We start from the raw sequence: 15,390 nt of genomic DNA, 5'->3' as shown, positions 1-15,390 counted from the left end.
AAATGAAAAATAAACTGCGACTCTAAACCTTTGCATTTACCATTTAAAAGATAGCATGTACCCATATCATACTATGTGAAATATGGCAGTATTCATGTTCATTTTTTATAGAGTAACTGCAATAGCTCAAGAGTTTTCACAGGAGAAAATTGCCCAGAGGGAGCAATTTGCTTTATGCCAGTCACTCCTGAGTGACCACACTTTCCCCCCATCTGCACTCAGTACCATGATGAATACCTCTGTCATTTCCTTGCAGTGTAACACAGTTACTTAAGCTGATGATTTCCACCAGGTACGGCAGAGTACCCTTGTGGTGGTCAGCTGAATACTTCCTCTCCTATCAGTGTTTGTTACTTGCCATCATTTGCTGTCAGCCTTTTCTGTTCTTTTCTCTAGTAACTTCGAATGCCTCTGAAACTAGTGTAAAGACAGAACTGTACTACATATGTTTTCTGGCTATGCATATTCATATCATACTGGATACAATTTTATGCCGATACACAAAAGTGAAACAATTTCTGTAGTGATTTAAATGATTTGTTATTTTCAATAAAAGATTTCTTCTGGGATTGTAAGAAGGGAAAAACATTATAGAAGAGAATATAATCAGGATGAATTAAAACTGGTGAAGGAAAAGTACTTGATACATTGTAGAGAAGTTCTGTGATCAGCCTAAAATTGTATAAATGATAGCACGAAAATCTGGCAGCCTCTTTATTCTTTCCACTGTTTGATATGAGGTGCTCAGTTTGCTTTGGGATTATAAAAGATAAAGAAAGCTTCTTCTTCAGAACGGAATACATGCTTCATGGATGTTAAGATACATGAAAAAAAAAATACTTAAACCATCTGAGACTGTACTTTCAGATTTATTGTGGGAAAAAGATTGTTTCATTATACAAAATAGAAACTCACCTTATTAAAGCATTGAAATATTCTGCTAGGAATTGCTGTACAAAGTTTTTTGCATACCGCTGATTAGGTACTTACAAGCATCTAATGCTATGTTAATCTACCAGGGAGCGTTCAAATTTAAATTTATAACTTTAACTAAGCAGTAAATATTCTGTGAAACACTCTGGAAATATTAAGTAATAAGGGTTAAAAAAATATATATTAAAAACCTTTTTGTATATGTAAATGATTTTCAGGGTTAAAATCTTCAGACTGAGGATTCATTTAATTTTGTTTCACAGCTAAATGCTGTTTATCAATATTGCTGTGATTTCAACTTTCATATACATTTTCCCAGCAATCATTAACTGTCATAACTAACACAGGGAACTAAAGCTGTGCTGTTAATAATATGCTGGAAACTGTTCTTAGTGAATTTAGATCTTGGCTATTAGCTGTTTTGAAGATGTAAACCTAACTGTGTGTTGCAGCAAACACACCAAGGGCTGTGTGTAATGGTGGGAGTGAGGAGGTATCTGGGAGAACACTGATCAGGCTGCTGACCTGACCCACAGGGGGATGATTAGCTAGATATTACACCATCTTAGTGCTTTTTGTAGTCCTGTCATTGTAATCCAGATGGCAAGTGACAAATGCATGGATTTTTTTGGCCTACCTGGAAAGAGAAAGGTTTCTAGTAAGCTCGTGGTGGAAGAAGTCACTTCAGACTGAAATGCTGCATGGCCATCTAAGATCAATAAGTCAAACAACTTTGCATCGTCTTGACAAATGAAGTCAATGTGTACTTTTATTGAAGTTAGGGTTGGAGTGGGAAATGAAGAATCACAGCTAATCTGTTGAAAGATTTCTCCTTTTCAAGAAACATCAGTCTTTCCACAGCTCAGCCTGAGGTTCCTCCGCTTCCAGACATGACCTTTCCTAGGCATCAAGGGCAGTGGTGGGGGAAGCACTAGTAACAAATGATCCATTTAGGAGTGTTGTCATTTGTTGAGACCGTAGCACTTGACTAACATGTGATGATATAGAATGGAAAGAATAACTTCATTTTTTACACTTCTATTTTAAAATATATTTTATTATCATTTTTTATTGTGTTTTGCACTGTTTGGGGCTCATATAGAGTCAATTTTCTTTGTAGTAGAAGCTGATACAGTGCTGTGTTTCAGATTTATGATGAAAACAATGATAACACACCGGTCCCTTAGTTGTTGCTGAGCAGTGATTACTCAGAGTCAAGGACTTTTTTGCTTCTCATGCTGCCCTGCCAGTGAGTAGATGGGATGGGAAAAGAGCTGGGACAGCTGGCCCACACTGACCATACCATATCATATTGTGTTCCTCAATAAAAGCTGGAGGAAAGAATGGTCATTGGAGTTACATTTGTATATACAGTCAGAGTATACATTCATATATATTCAAATAACATTCAGAGTTGCAGTGTTTATTTTCTGAAGTAACTGTTAAGTGTGATGAGCCCTACTTTGCTAGAAATGACTGGACATTTGCCTACTGATGGGAAGTACTGAATGAATGCCTTACTTTGCTGTGCCTGCATAGGCAGCTTTTGCTTTACCTGTTAAAATGCCTTTCTCTCACTCAGCCCACTACTTTTCTCACTTTTACCCTTCTGATTCTCTTTTCTGTCTCACTTAGAAGGGGGAGAGTGAGGGGCTATGTGAGGTTGAGCTGCCTGCAGAAGTTAACCTGCAACGTTTAAATCTTCAATATTTAAATATATAAAACCTAAATGTTTATTAAGCAGCGCAAATGAGTTATGTCTTCTGCTTTATTTAGACCAATACAAGTAGCAATTACAAACTTTGCTTTTGTGATCTAATGAAAGTTTTTGCTATTGTGTTTCCTAATGCAATTTAATTATATGAGCTTAGAATTAATATCACCCACACTGATCTTTTAATTGGATGGAACAGAAGCATCTATGTTCCTGACGGTGGTTCTCTTTAGCAATTACATTAAAAGTTTATTTGATGACAGCAGTAGAATGATTACATTAGCTGCAAGTTGAGATGTTTGTGTCTACTTGTATTATACAAAACAATTTACAAAATCTGCCCTAACCTGATTGCAGATTTACTGCAAATATTATTGTTATGCAAAGTCATTAAAAATTCAGGCAGACAAGGCACACAATAACTGTGTACATTTAGTTAATGAAAATGGGAAGTGAAAATCTTCTAACTAATTCATTATCATTTGGGTTGAGGGCTCATAGTCTGTGATGTGACAGACAAAAAAGGTCACTGATTCAGTTTTTGTGCATGGTGGAAGCATTATGGAGATGTATTTGACACGTTGATGAGGAAAACCGCCCCTCAACAGCAAAAAAGACCACGCAAAAAAAGAGATGTGATATTTACTTGTCTTGTGGATTTTTATTTTTTTTTTTCACTCTGATATGTTTCTATGAAATTAGATGATCAGCATGACGAAGAATACACTAATGTACTTTTAAAATGAAGTACTGATGCCTGGTGGGTGCTTTATGTGAGTGAACTAATATTTTAAAACAATACTCATCAAGCTGAAATGTAATGATTTGTACTTTGTACGGAAATGTAATGATTTGTACTTTTGAATTTTTTTAGGCCATCTTCTTTTTTGCATTCACACAGGAGTGGACAGATAACATGCCCTTAATGCAAACTCAGAGACACCTTGCATGTTCTTTCACATGAGAGACAGGCATGTAGTTCACCCTGATGAGGAGACAATCATTAATGAATAGCGAGCTGTTGACATTCCTCCAGCTTTCTGGATTTGCAAAATAATTTTAGATCTGTCTAAAATAAGAGTAGATGTTCAGTGTCCCACTTGGTCTAAAAGAAGGCTTCAAAAAAGAGTGTAGCAACCATTGCTTCTTCAGTTTTGAAATTAATAGATCAGTACGAGACTTTTGTCTCGTATAGAGTGCATCCTTGATAAGTGATAGAAAAAAGTAGGAATTAGTTTTGCATGTTTCTTTACTTACTACACATGGTTTATCAAGATTGGAAAGCAAGCTGCAATGTGCTTATCTCTTCTCTTGATGGCAGATAATGCATTGTGTCAATAGGAAGTTCCAGGTATGCTGCTCATAGAGGCTGGCTTCACGTGAGAAAAAGTAGGTTGGGACAACAGAATAAATGAGTATAATTATTTCCTCCACTCCTATAATTTTTGTTCTCTCAACTCTAAAAGAGGTCAGTTTTTAGATCAGAAATCTAAATTTCTGAATCAGAAATTCTGTGAATTTGTCTTAAACCTTACTTGAACAAAATTCAGTTATTTGTCTGAATTCAGCAAAGCAAAGGCTATGTTGCTAACCATTTTGACAAAGAAAACATGAAATTTCATTTTTGTGAAGATGGAATAGGGTTTCAGAAGAGCATTAGGAATTTGGTATGAGCTTCATCCTACAAAGTGAGCTGCAGTATGCAAGGAGTGGAACAAAAGCTTGTTTGTTTCGATGAATGAGTCACATTACACATAAACTGCTGGCTTGCTTGCTTTTAAATCGTGTTGACTTTCTGTTTGCCAGTGTGAAGTAATTGAAATTAATATTCAACTTTGAGATTGCAGTCTATTTATACAATCTTTATTCATTAATTGTATGTATTGACAAATCTACATCAACTTAAAATGTTGAAAAATCAGACAGTAACTTCAGGATTCATTTTTCCTCTTTTTTTTCCTCTTTTAGAATTGGGTAGAAAAAGCAGAGAAGCAGAAACTACTGTCAGACACCCTGGACCTTTCAGAGCTATTTCATCCAGATGCATTTCTCAATGCCTTACGCCAGGAAACTGCAAGGTAAGTGAAAAATAATCTTCCTATTTATGTGTGTTAATGTGCTATTATTCTCTGTAAAGATGAACCAACAAATCATGTCAGTTATCATTAGGAGTCATCTCGTTTTTATTTGTGCTAAAGTAGAATAGTTACAAACTACTTGTTTGAATACTGATGTTAAAAAAAAAAAGATAAAATTAATAATGTGTTTTTCTTCAAGGTAAGACTCACTGTGATAGGGTACGCATTGATTTACATTGTTTTAGGGTTTACATTTCTTTTATTGTTGTTATATGTCTCTAAGAATGTGTGTTTCCCTTGCAGAGTAATGAGCTGTTCAGTGGACAGCCTTAAATTTACAGCATCATGGAAAGGACGAATACAGGAAGGCAAACTCCAAGTTAAGGTACTGTGCTTAGAAGTATTTGTCTGTTCTTGAGTTTCTGTGATAAAAAACGTTGTAGTTATCATAGAATTTTGCTGAGATGTCCAGGTTACCTGTCCACAAACTTTCTGGAAGAGTGAACTATAAATATAGTGTTGGAAATAGAAATGCTGGTTAATTGTATAAAAGTGCAAAAAAACCTGCAGAGTGCTGATTTAAATTTCAAATTTCAAATTCTTCTTCTTCCATTACCTTAATCTGCCTCTTAGATAAAATAGAAGGTGCCGTTTCATTAGGTAATACCTAGCCATTGTCCAGAAGGTCATTAAAAGACTTGTGGCTTATAGAAAGAAGATACACGTATATAAGGCCATCTCTTAGAAACACTAACCTCAAAATGAGATTTTTAGGAACTAAGTGAACTATAATAGGATTCGTTTTAGATATGACAAAGACACAACAATTTGTTAATAGCTACTTAGGGCTACAGCCAGCAGCTATAAACTCACTACTCATTGTCTAGGGAGCAAGACAGAGTACTCGAATATTTTAGTTTAGCTTCTTAATACTGCAGGTGGTAATGTGATTTTGACTGAATCTGAATCTTTTTGCATCTGTCTTATGCTTAAATTTGTAGAGAATTCACAAAACAAGTTCTGATTCCAGTGAATGTTGTTCCCATGATATTAATGTTCAATAAGCTGTGTTCAGCATAGAAAGCAGGTGGCAGGACTCCTTCTTTAGTCTGATAATGCAGGCAGCAGACACAAGACTGCAGGAAATAACAGTGTCCTAGGTCAGCTTCTGACACTATCCAAAATTACTAATAGAGAGTGGATGAGAATTTCATATTTCTGAAATATTTAGATACCAGAAAAAAAACAAAACGACCCTGTAATTGTCTAACCTGACCTTTGTCCAGTATAGTCTTTTGAATTTTGTTAAATTAGCTCCTGTTGGCGATGGCAAATATCATTTAGGAAATTAATCAGTCTGGATATTCTAGTAAGAGTTGTTTGCCTCATTTGGTAAGAGGCAAATGGGAGTCTAGAACTTAACAATAAATAAACCAAGGAACTTTCAGGGAGTTGTGTCCCTGTGTTCTGTCTGTGAGCTTGCAAAGCGCACATTCTGATGTTCTAGATTCACCCAAGACTTCTAAGTCCAGGGAAACAAGCAAAAACTGTGTTGAACATTTCAGATGACTGGAAGTAATGGTAGACATTTGGGAGGAATTTTGTATGCCAAACCCAGTAAGAAGTGCTAGGACTACAGCTATGGAGGAATGGTCAGTCAGGCCAAGAAAATGCCTTAACATGGATGAATATCAAACCTGATGTTGAATTATCAGTTTTAATTCAGACTGTAGTTTAGAGGCATGATGCAGAGTAGATCCTTCCACGTGATGAATATTTGATTTAGAATCAGCTGTATAAAATTTAACATCAATTGGTGTTGCTTTAACAAAAGGTACTGAAAATGCACATCTGTGCATCCTTTGATGTGCAAATACTTCTCTTATTTGCTGTGTGCACTGGTTGCTCGTCATACAGAATCAGGTATTCTTTGCTTTTGATACTAGAATCTCATTTTCCATTGTCGTGAAAAAGAATGAAAGTAAAGAAGAAACACTGTAAGGTAGTAAATGCTATGAGCTTGGATGGAGGTTAATATAAATAAAGAAAAAATGTGCTGCAAGAATATTGTATTCAAATGCATGACATCAACATTAATATCAAATGTGTGCTTTTTGTAATTGACTGAAATACTATTATAAGATTTTTTTTTTTTTTAACACAGTATACCTGCATTGTGGAATATTAATAATTTAATGATGAAAGCCTGTGGTGGTAGTGAAGTGTATATGTATAATTAATTTCATGGGAAACTGGCATTAAATAGCAAGGAAAAATTAACTGTGGAGAATTTGAAAATTTGGAAACAGATACTTTGGACCTTGATGTCAGCACACTTTCAACAAATGTATTTTAAAGAGTCATCATCTGTAACAACAGTTCAATTTGAAAGTAAACCTAGTACAAATAGACATGAAATTGCAAATGCTTTCTCTTTGTAAGAACTGATGCTCCAGCCAGTACTGTGACCTGAGTTGCAAAAGATACTACATGCGCTATACAGATACAGTGAAATCCATGTAATATGTAATTCATAGTAGTTGTAATTTCTCTATAACATTTATCATAGAAAAGAGAACACAACCATGGGTGTACTTAGCCAACCAGTGTCTGAAAATGCATTGTTCCAGTAGTATATATTTTTCAGTGGCTATTAATATTGAATCAAAGTCAAAGTTTTGTTCTTCGTCTTCAAAGGAGATCCTGTGATTGGTTGACATTTTCCAGTTCAGTTGATTTTATTTTACATAACTACAGTGTCAAAGGAACTACCAATATCAAAAGAAAAAACTTATGTGCTGTAGAAAGAGATTTTTCAATAGGTGACCCACTTTCATAGAACTGTCTTTTAGAGACATTCGGGTTGGGCAGACCTTTCAACATACAGCAGTAAATTTTAAAAGCTCTTTGTCAGACCAGTCTTTCCTCAATTACTGTTTCAAACACCCAACTCCATAACAAAACTGCCAGCAGAAAGCAGAAAGAGCAGAAGGAAAAACAAGATATGAATCTTTCTAATACTTTTATGACAGGGATAAACAAGAGCTTTAAAGGCAGTCGGAAATGTGGTGGGATGAAGTGCATGTGATAGGACCTGTGTGTATAGTGAAGTGAAGCCTTAAGTATCAAGGTTAACAGTGGGGAGCAGAAGGAAGTCTGTGGCAAAGCATCACTGTGATCATTAATAAGCTTTGTTCCTTTTATGCCTTTTGTGGTATTTTCTTCATATATTTTATCTGTGCAAGTCAGATGAGGTGGTACTGGAATGTACATAAGTTATGGTTAAGAATCCATTAAGAATGGATTAGAAAATAGTAGTTCTCTTCATTTTTTGTCTGATGTTTTGGTTATGCAGTTACTCATCCAGTTTCCAATAGCATTTTCCAACATTTCCTAGTTCCAGTACCACTTAGTGATTTTGTTTTTCATCAACCCCTGCCTCAATTTGTTATAGTTAATGCAGGGCTTCATATGATAGTAAAGCAGGTAGATGATTTTCACACTCTTCCATTAGACGTGTGCTCCAGTTTTAGAGTTCGCCTTATGAAAAGCTGTATGAAAGTTATTATGGAGTTAAATTTTTTTATTACTAAAATTAAATTTACCACTTCAGCAGGCCATACTGACTACTATTATCATTTTTACTGGCAAACTATTATTATTTGAACTGGCAAAATCAGTAGATACTGAATTTTTCTTGTGGAAGAAGTACAAGGTAGATATCACTGTTGTTAAGTTATTCAGGACTTCAATTAAAAGAAATAATAAAAAATAAAAATTTTACAATAAAAAATGTATTTTTCAGAGGCTGACAGTACTGGTTTATTAAAAGTAAGCACTTAATGTGTTGAATTTTAAAGCATTGTGAAGTTATTTATATAAATATGTATGTGGTTCTTTCTTATTTTTTCCAATAAGTACTTTAACTAAGAAATCTTGAGTTGTGTTAAATATTTTCTCTCATATTATTTCAGTATAATTTATATTTGCCTATCCATAATCTGTGTAATTGTGAATTCAGTTCTTTGAAAGCTATGCTCAGACTTCAGGCAGAAATATATGCTTATTTCATTTTCTTGACGTTGTAATAACTGTGGAGTTGGCTGTTTCTATCATCTTTCCATTAATCTAATGCCAGACAACTGGAATTTCCTAAGTGAAGACATTTACAGGTATTTTTCTCTAGCATTTTGAAAGTTGTGCATCCAAATCAAAGGAAGATGACACAGAAGTATGGCCCAAGTCATGCTTTTAAATCCTGTTTGCTATTCTCACATATGGCATTGCAACAGTTAGCTTCCTGTTACTTAAAAATTTGGTGACAGTAAAAAGGATCGTTGCTTAACGAAGTCTAATATAATTATTGCTAGCATTTCAAGTCTTTAACACACGTTTCGATATTGTGTATTTCCATGGCAGATCACTGGCTTACTACTGGAAGGCTGCAGTTTTGATGGAAATAGACTTTCAGAAAATCTGCATGACTCTCCCAGCGTGTCATCTGTTCTCCCTTGTTACATGGCCTGGATTCCACAGGTACTAAATTATTAAAAGCTTTAAACTTGCAAGACCCATAATTTGCTTTTTTATCTATGTTGTAGCTCTTCAGTATGATGTTGCTGACTTGCTTTTTCCTTCTTGTTTTTTTTTTTTTAATCTTTAATAGTAAAACATTATTGTGTGTAAAACAAAATAACTTATTTACCACCTATCACCTTGTGGATCTGTTCTTTTTTATTGTTTAAATTAAGACAAGGGCTTTATTTCAGTCATAATTTTTTTCTTCCCTTTTAAAGTAATGTAAGTATTTCCAAAAATGTGTTTCCTAAGTGTGTACTTGAGTTTGGGAGTTCATTCCTAGAGCGTATTTTTCTTACATTTTAAACACTAAGTGAAAATGTAACAGCAATAAAAAGACAGATAACATGGTGTTATCTGTAAGGAAAGAAAAACTTTCCCCAAAACTTGGGGAACTGTGTAAGATGAAGTAATTCAAACAGTAAAAACAGTTACTACTTTCACTCTCCAATTATAATAGCAGTGTCTGAAAAGTAAATGAAAAAGTTACACGGAACTTCTTCAAGGCTATGTGGCATTACAGATTCACGCACTTACATGATAGGAAAGTTTTAGAAAGCTTGTAGAATTAATTGCATTTGAATTTACAGAACCATAGCGTAGCTGAGGCTGGATGGAACTCCTGGGTCCCTCTGGCCCATCCGCTGCCCCAGCAGGGACAACCAGAGCAGGGTGCCCAGGGCCACATCCAGGTGCCTCTAAAAGCTGTCCAAGGAGGAGATTCCACAATGCAACTGCTATCTAACATTTAATTGCCCAGTATATTTCGTTATTTTAGCTCCTTCTCTGGTCTCAGTGAAAGGTAGGCACTTCAGGAAGTTCATCCCATCAGGTAGTAGCTAGGATGAATTTTGTTAGATAAGAAGATTGATTAGAAGAATGTTAAAGAACAAAGTTCGCTGGACTCAAGTAGTTGACTTCTCAGTTAGAATTATTTAGTAATTATAATAAATTATGGTGATGATGAAGTTTATAATGTCTTGTGATAGATACTACCAAAGGAGCTCCACTGCTAACACAGTACTGTATCCCAAAATTTTTTTCGTTCTCAATGTTATTTCTAGCTCTGTAAACAAATCATTATGTTACAGTACAGCATTGGAAGTATAATGGTCTAGATTTAGACAGACAAGTAGGTAACTAGCCAGCATCTGCATTACTGCTTCCAGCTTTGATGTGAAAGAAGATACTAGAAATTGGAAAAAAAAAAAAAGCAACAACAACACCAAAATCTATTGATCAGTGATAGATATGTCCTTTCTTTGGTACTTTACAAATGTCTGTAGGCTTCAGAGAAAGAAACAGATTTGTAATTTGCTCAAAAGTTGGTACGCGGAATTAATAAAAAATTTTCACACTTCTTGATATATGAACTCAGTGATGGGAGGGAAAAAGCATCAATTTATTTTAAATGGTTCCACCGAATGTTTATCTTTTGCACACTGAAGATAAGGATTAGAAGTGAGCCTGTCTTTTTTTTAAAAAAAAGCATTTAGCTTCTTTTCAAGATAAAGCAGATGATTAAAGTTCTGAATGACAGTTTGTATTCTTTAAACTTCAAAGATATTCTGTGATGTCAGCAGCGCGATTTCTCTGTGCAAGCGTGCAATAGTTCAATAATCAGTGAATTAAAACGTTTCCAATGTGTTCTGTACTTCAAATGAATAGGAAAGGAAAGTGTTTCTGACTTCCCTGCCCTTCAGCTGTTATACTTTAGGCTTCACTGTCGAAATTGACCATGATCAAACACCATGTTTTCAAACAGAAGCCAAGGTAGATCTGAGATATTCGGCACTTTCCCTGATCTCATTATCTTCTCTCTAGGAGAATAGTGTGTGAAGTAGAATATTATGTAATAATTCTTTGGGGTTGAATTTATGATCTTTTCCCCACACAAATATCTCTTATAAAATCTAGTGAAAAAAAAATCTGTATGTTTATAATGCAAATGCTTTAGGTCATTTCAACCAAAACAAATAAAATGTACTCTCTCAGCATTTTCCTTTAACAATGCTCAAAATTCTCAAAATGGAGTGTTTTAAACTCTTAGTACTTACTAAATTGTGAAAGCACTTTCTGGTTCTAATTCATGGGATAATTCTAAACTGTAAAGGGTATTGCTGAAGGAGGTAGAACTATGTGTGAGGCAGAAGAGACAAAGACAAATGGAATGTGTGTAAGGGAAGATCATAAAGATTTGTGGTTCAAAAAGACTCTAACAGAATGATTTTAACCCTCAAATAATGTGATTCTGTAAAACATCAGTGGGATTGAGAACTGTGTGAACAGCTATTTCTACACAAAAAAAAAAAAAAAAAATGAGGTGTACAAATAGGTCTGTGAAGGCAAATTTGCCTACTTTGGGCTTCCCATCTTTGGCTGTACTTGAAGAGCTTTGGTTGATGTTTTACTCTCAAATTTGCCGGCATTTTTGTCTTCCTCCAAGTGCCCAAGTGACGAATGTGTTAAGTATAATCCTCCTGAGATCAGCTGAGTTCTCTTTACAAACTTCTGGGTATTAAGTTCTTGTATCTAACTCTTGCAGGGTTATCAGCAATCCCTTCTGCAGGGATTTAAACACTGGTGTTCAAAAGACAAGGGAACTTGATTTTCAAAAAGGAACAGCAAAATTCTTCAGAAATATCTTAACATGCAAGGCACAGTGCTTCAAACAGTTATGTTTCTGTGTATGGTTCTTCTGCTTTTAGCTGTTTTCTAATGATGGAGCATTACTAACTTGCCTTAGATGTGATTTGCATTAGGAAAAAGCTTGTTTTTAAATACATTTATGACACATAAGCTGCTGCTTTGTTGCTTGATTCTTGAAAACTTTTGACAGTGTTTTGTTGACAGTAAGGGAGATCTTGAGTGTGAAGAGAAACGTACTTATTGTATCTTAAAAGAATCAAGTCCTGAATTACTTACAAGTATCTCATGTTGAAACCTGAATTACATGCTGTAGAAAGTCTAGTCAGTCTTTAAGCTCAGTTCTCTAAAATCATGCAGAGTTGCAATGACCTATGCAAAACCCTGGGAGGAAATTATGTCCAAGGTCCACACAAGGTCTCTATAGGACAGAAAAGGGGAGAGGAACTGCTGTTGTTCTTAAGAGCATATATACAGACTAAGAGGTAAAGCTGTGGCTCCAACCAGCATCCTTCCCAAAGGAGTGTTTACAGCATAATAGCAGTCTTTCTAACAGCAGTACTGCTAATGCTGTCCAGTAAAGTAAATGTACAAGAGAATCCAAAATTGTTGATGAACACAGACAAAATGTTCAAATTTGAATACTTAAATTTAACACAATAATTTTTTGTGAAGGCACTTAATGGAAACAGCTTGTTTCCCAGAAGTGCCAAAGAAACCCAGATGCAACTTTTGTCACTGTTGGTATGAAAGGAATTTATCCCACCTGCAGGTAACTCAGGAGCAGATCGCAGCTGGAGCAGCATTACCAGGAGAGCTGCAGGGTCCAGACTTTATCTTAGGATCCAGTTCTGGAAACCACATCTCTGGAAATTACACTTTTCGTGTGTTATGTTGTCTGGGTGATAACTAAGTGCTCTTTATTGACAGGATGCATGTGGTCCATATTCTCCTGAAGAATGCATATCTCTGCCAGTCTACACCAGCTTGGAGAGAGACCGTGTGGTGACAAATATCGATGTACCTTGTGGAGGAAACCAAGACCAGTGGATTCAATGTGGAGCTGCTTTATTTTTAAAGAATCAGTAATATAAGACTGCATTAAATTAACTGCTGAGTTTCAGAACCGCTTAAACACTTCATTTGTTCCTTGTTAGAAGAGCCCTTCAGTTTAATAGCTCATATATTTTTAAAGCAATGGTGTATAGATACTTTTTTTTTCCTTTTTTTAAACTATCTAAAATTAATTCTAGTTCAGTGGAACTCCTGCCATATTCTGCTAAGATAGAGAGAAGTTAATGCAGCAATACTTAGCAAACTGTTACTTTGAGTTATTATTTTTCTAGACTGTAACACAATGTATTTCTTTCTCGGATTTTTCAGATTCTTTCTGTATTGCAGTGTGCAGTTTTGCCCAGTGCAAGCCAATAAACATAAAATATAAATGCAAAGCCAGTGTTTTTTTTAACAGACTTTTTCATTATACTATTTGAACTGTTGCTATTCTTAAGTAACTCTTATGACTCTGAAATCACATTTATTTAGTAAAATAAAATGAAAAAACTTACCTGTTGTCACTGAAATTGAATGTTTTACTTGAACATAAAAGTCAAGATAAATGTTTTAGTCTGTTTTAATTTTGTTTTTTTTGGAATTCTTTTTTTTTTTTTTTTTTTTAATTGGCAATAAATAGTAAGAGTATAAATAAATAGTTCATAAACTTCATGTGGGGTTACAATCCAGTCAGACTGCCATCATGGTTGTTTTATAGAAGTTAATGAAAAAAATCATTTTAGGAAACAGTACTGCATTCCTATTAGAATTGTATATCAATGCACAAGTTAGACAAACAATTCCTTAGGTCGTCAAGAGAGGTTTTCACTCTGTTGCTAGGTGATTAACATAAGGATATAATTATGTTCTTCATTTCTGATGTGAATTATCTGGGGAGTTTTGCTTTTAGTTCAGGATAGTCAAGTTTGATTTCAGTGATCAATGATTTATCACAGGCTGCTATCATACCTTTGTTGTACCCTTCACTTGTTAACAAGGGGAATGGTTTTGATTGAGACAGGGGAGGTTTAGGTTAGATATCAGGAGGAAGTTTTTCACACAGAGGGTGGTGACACACTGGAACAGGTTGCCCAAGGAGGCTGTGGATGCCCCATCCCTGGAGGCATTCAAGGCCAGGCTGGATGTGGCTCTGGGCAGCCTGGTCTGGTGGTTGGTGACCTGCACATAGCAGGGGGTTGAAACTGGATGATCATTGTGGTCCTTTTCATCCCAGACCATTCTATGGTTCTATGATGATTCTATGATTAACAAAAGCCTAGAAAAAGCAGGAAGTCCAAACTGCAGTAGGAAAAATCTCAACATAAGAATGAAATTTGTATAATTTTTAGCAACAATTACAGACTGACATTGTGAAACACTTTTTAAAGACAATAGCATAAAGGCACTTTATTATTGTTCATAGAAAAGAAAATGGTCATCTTGGCATTGATACCTCTACTAATGTATTTTAATCTGAGGTAGCATTCAAATAGAACTGTATTTCACTTGCAGTATATTTTCGTAGATGGTTTTGAAGGAGGGAGATGGAAGGTGGCAGAAGAGTTGGCTGCATCTCCAGGTTAGGTTCTGAAGAAAGTCTTTTCTCTGTTTTATTCTATTGTTCTCTTAAGCTTGATCTTTTTCCTCCTATTTGAAAAATTGTCAATTTTAATTCTGCTAATAAAAATAATTCTAAAATAATTTATTGCGAGAGCACATACATTTTGAAAATTGAATGCAGTTTAACAGCAAAAATTGCAGTTTTTCAGATAGTTTCTTCCTTCAAACATTTTAATCCGATCTGATGAATAAAAATGTAGCAATTTAGAAAATGCTTGTGAAGAAAATTTTGGAAGAAAATAATGGTTGTTCCAACAGAAGGTGTGTGTACCTACCCTGAAATCTCTGTCATATCAGTTTGTCATGGTAGAACATCACTACCAGAGGAAACAACTTTCACTGAGGGAAACTATGCTTTCAGTTCTCTTACTTACCTGTAAAGATCTTGTTCTGGCCCTCTGGTTTGGATCCACCATGTTTCCTTTAAGCAGAATGGATTTGAGGTTTCATATTTCCATAAGCTGAGGATGTTTTTGCTCCTACTAGTTCCAGCTTCTCATTTTTTTGACAGATGATGACATACAGCTATTCAGATAACTAGCATACGGTTAAGATGGCTGGAAAAAATAGAAGTCAGTATTTTAACCTGTCTTGCACAGGGAATGGAGAGTAGAAATATAGTAGGTGCTACACTTAGTATCCTACAACCATCTTACATGTTGTAGGAAAGAAGATTTATTGTAATGAGATCTAGAAACACTGGAAGAAAAATGTTAGTATGAAATCGTGAGGATTTAGGTTTTTCTTTTATTTGCTTGTTCCTATTTT

At 35.1% G+C, this 15,390-nt stretch overlaps 1 protein-coding gene across 1 annotated transcript in view; it reads left to right on the top strand.

Moving 5' to 3' along the window:
• Positions 1-13,501, top strand: part of DYNC2H1 (dynein cytoplasmic 2 heavy chain 1) — a 135,233-nt gene extending 121,732 nt beyond the window's left edge. Inside the window, exons 86-89 of the mRNA XM_042838934.1 lie at positions 4,616-4,725; positions 5,029-5,110; positions 9,145-9,261; positions 12,880-13,501. Of these exons, the coding sequence (XP_042694868.1) occupies positions 4,616-4,725; positions 5,029-5,110; positions 9,145-9,261; positions 12,880-13,038 (468 nt within the window). The 3' untranslated portion in view covers positions 13,039-13,501. The remainder of the gene's footprint in view (positions 1-4,615; positions 4,726-5,028; positions 5,111-9,144; positions 9,262-12,879) is intronic.
• Positions 13,502-15,390: the final 1,889 nt, after the last annotated feature.

The sequence above is a fragment of the Centrocercus urophasianus genome, unplaced genomic scaffold, assembly GCF_019232065.1.
Source record: "Centrocercus urophasianus isolate 14NV4802_14NV808 unplaced genomic scaffold, USGS_Curo_1.0 seq_9, whole genome shotgun sequence".
NCBI classification, from domain to species: Eukaryota; Metazoa; Chordata; class Aves; order Galliformes; family Phasianidae; genus Centrocercus; species Centrocercus urophasianus.
The sequence above is the reverse complement of the archived record's forward strand: the minus strand, read 5'-3'. Positions and strand labels throughout refer to the sequence as shown.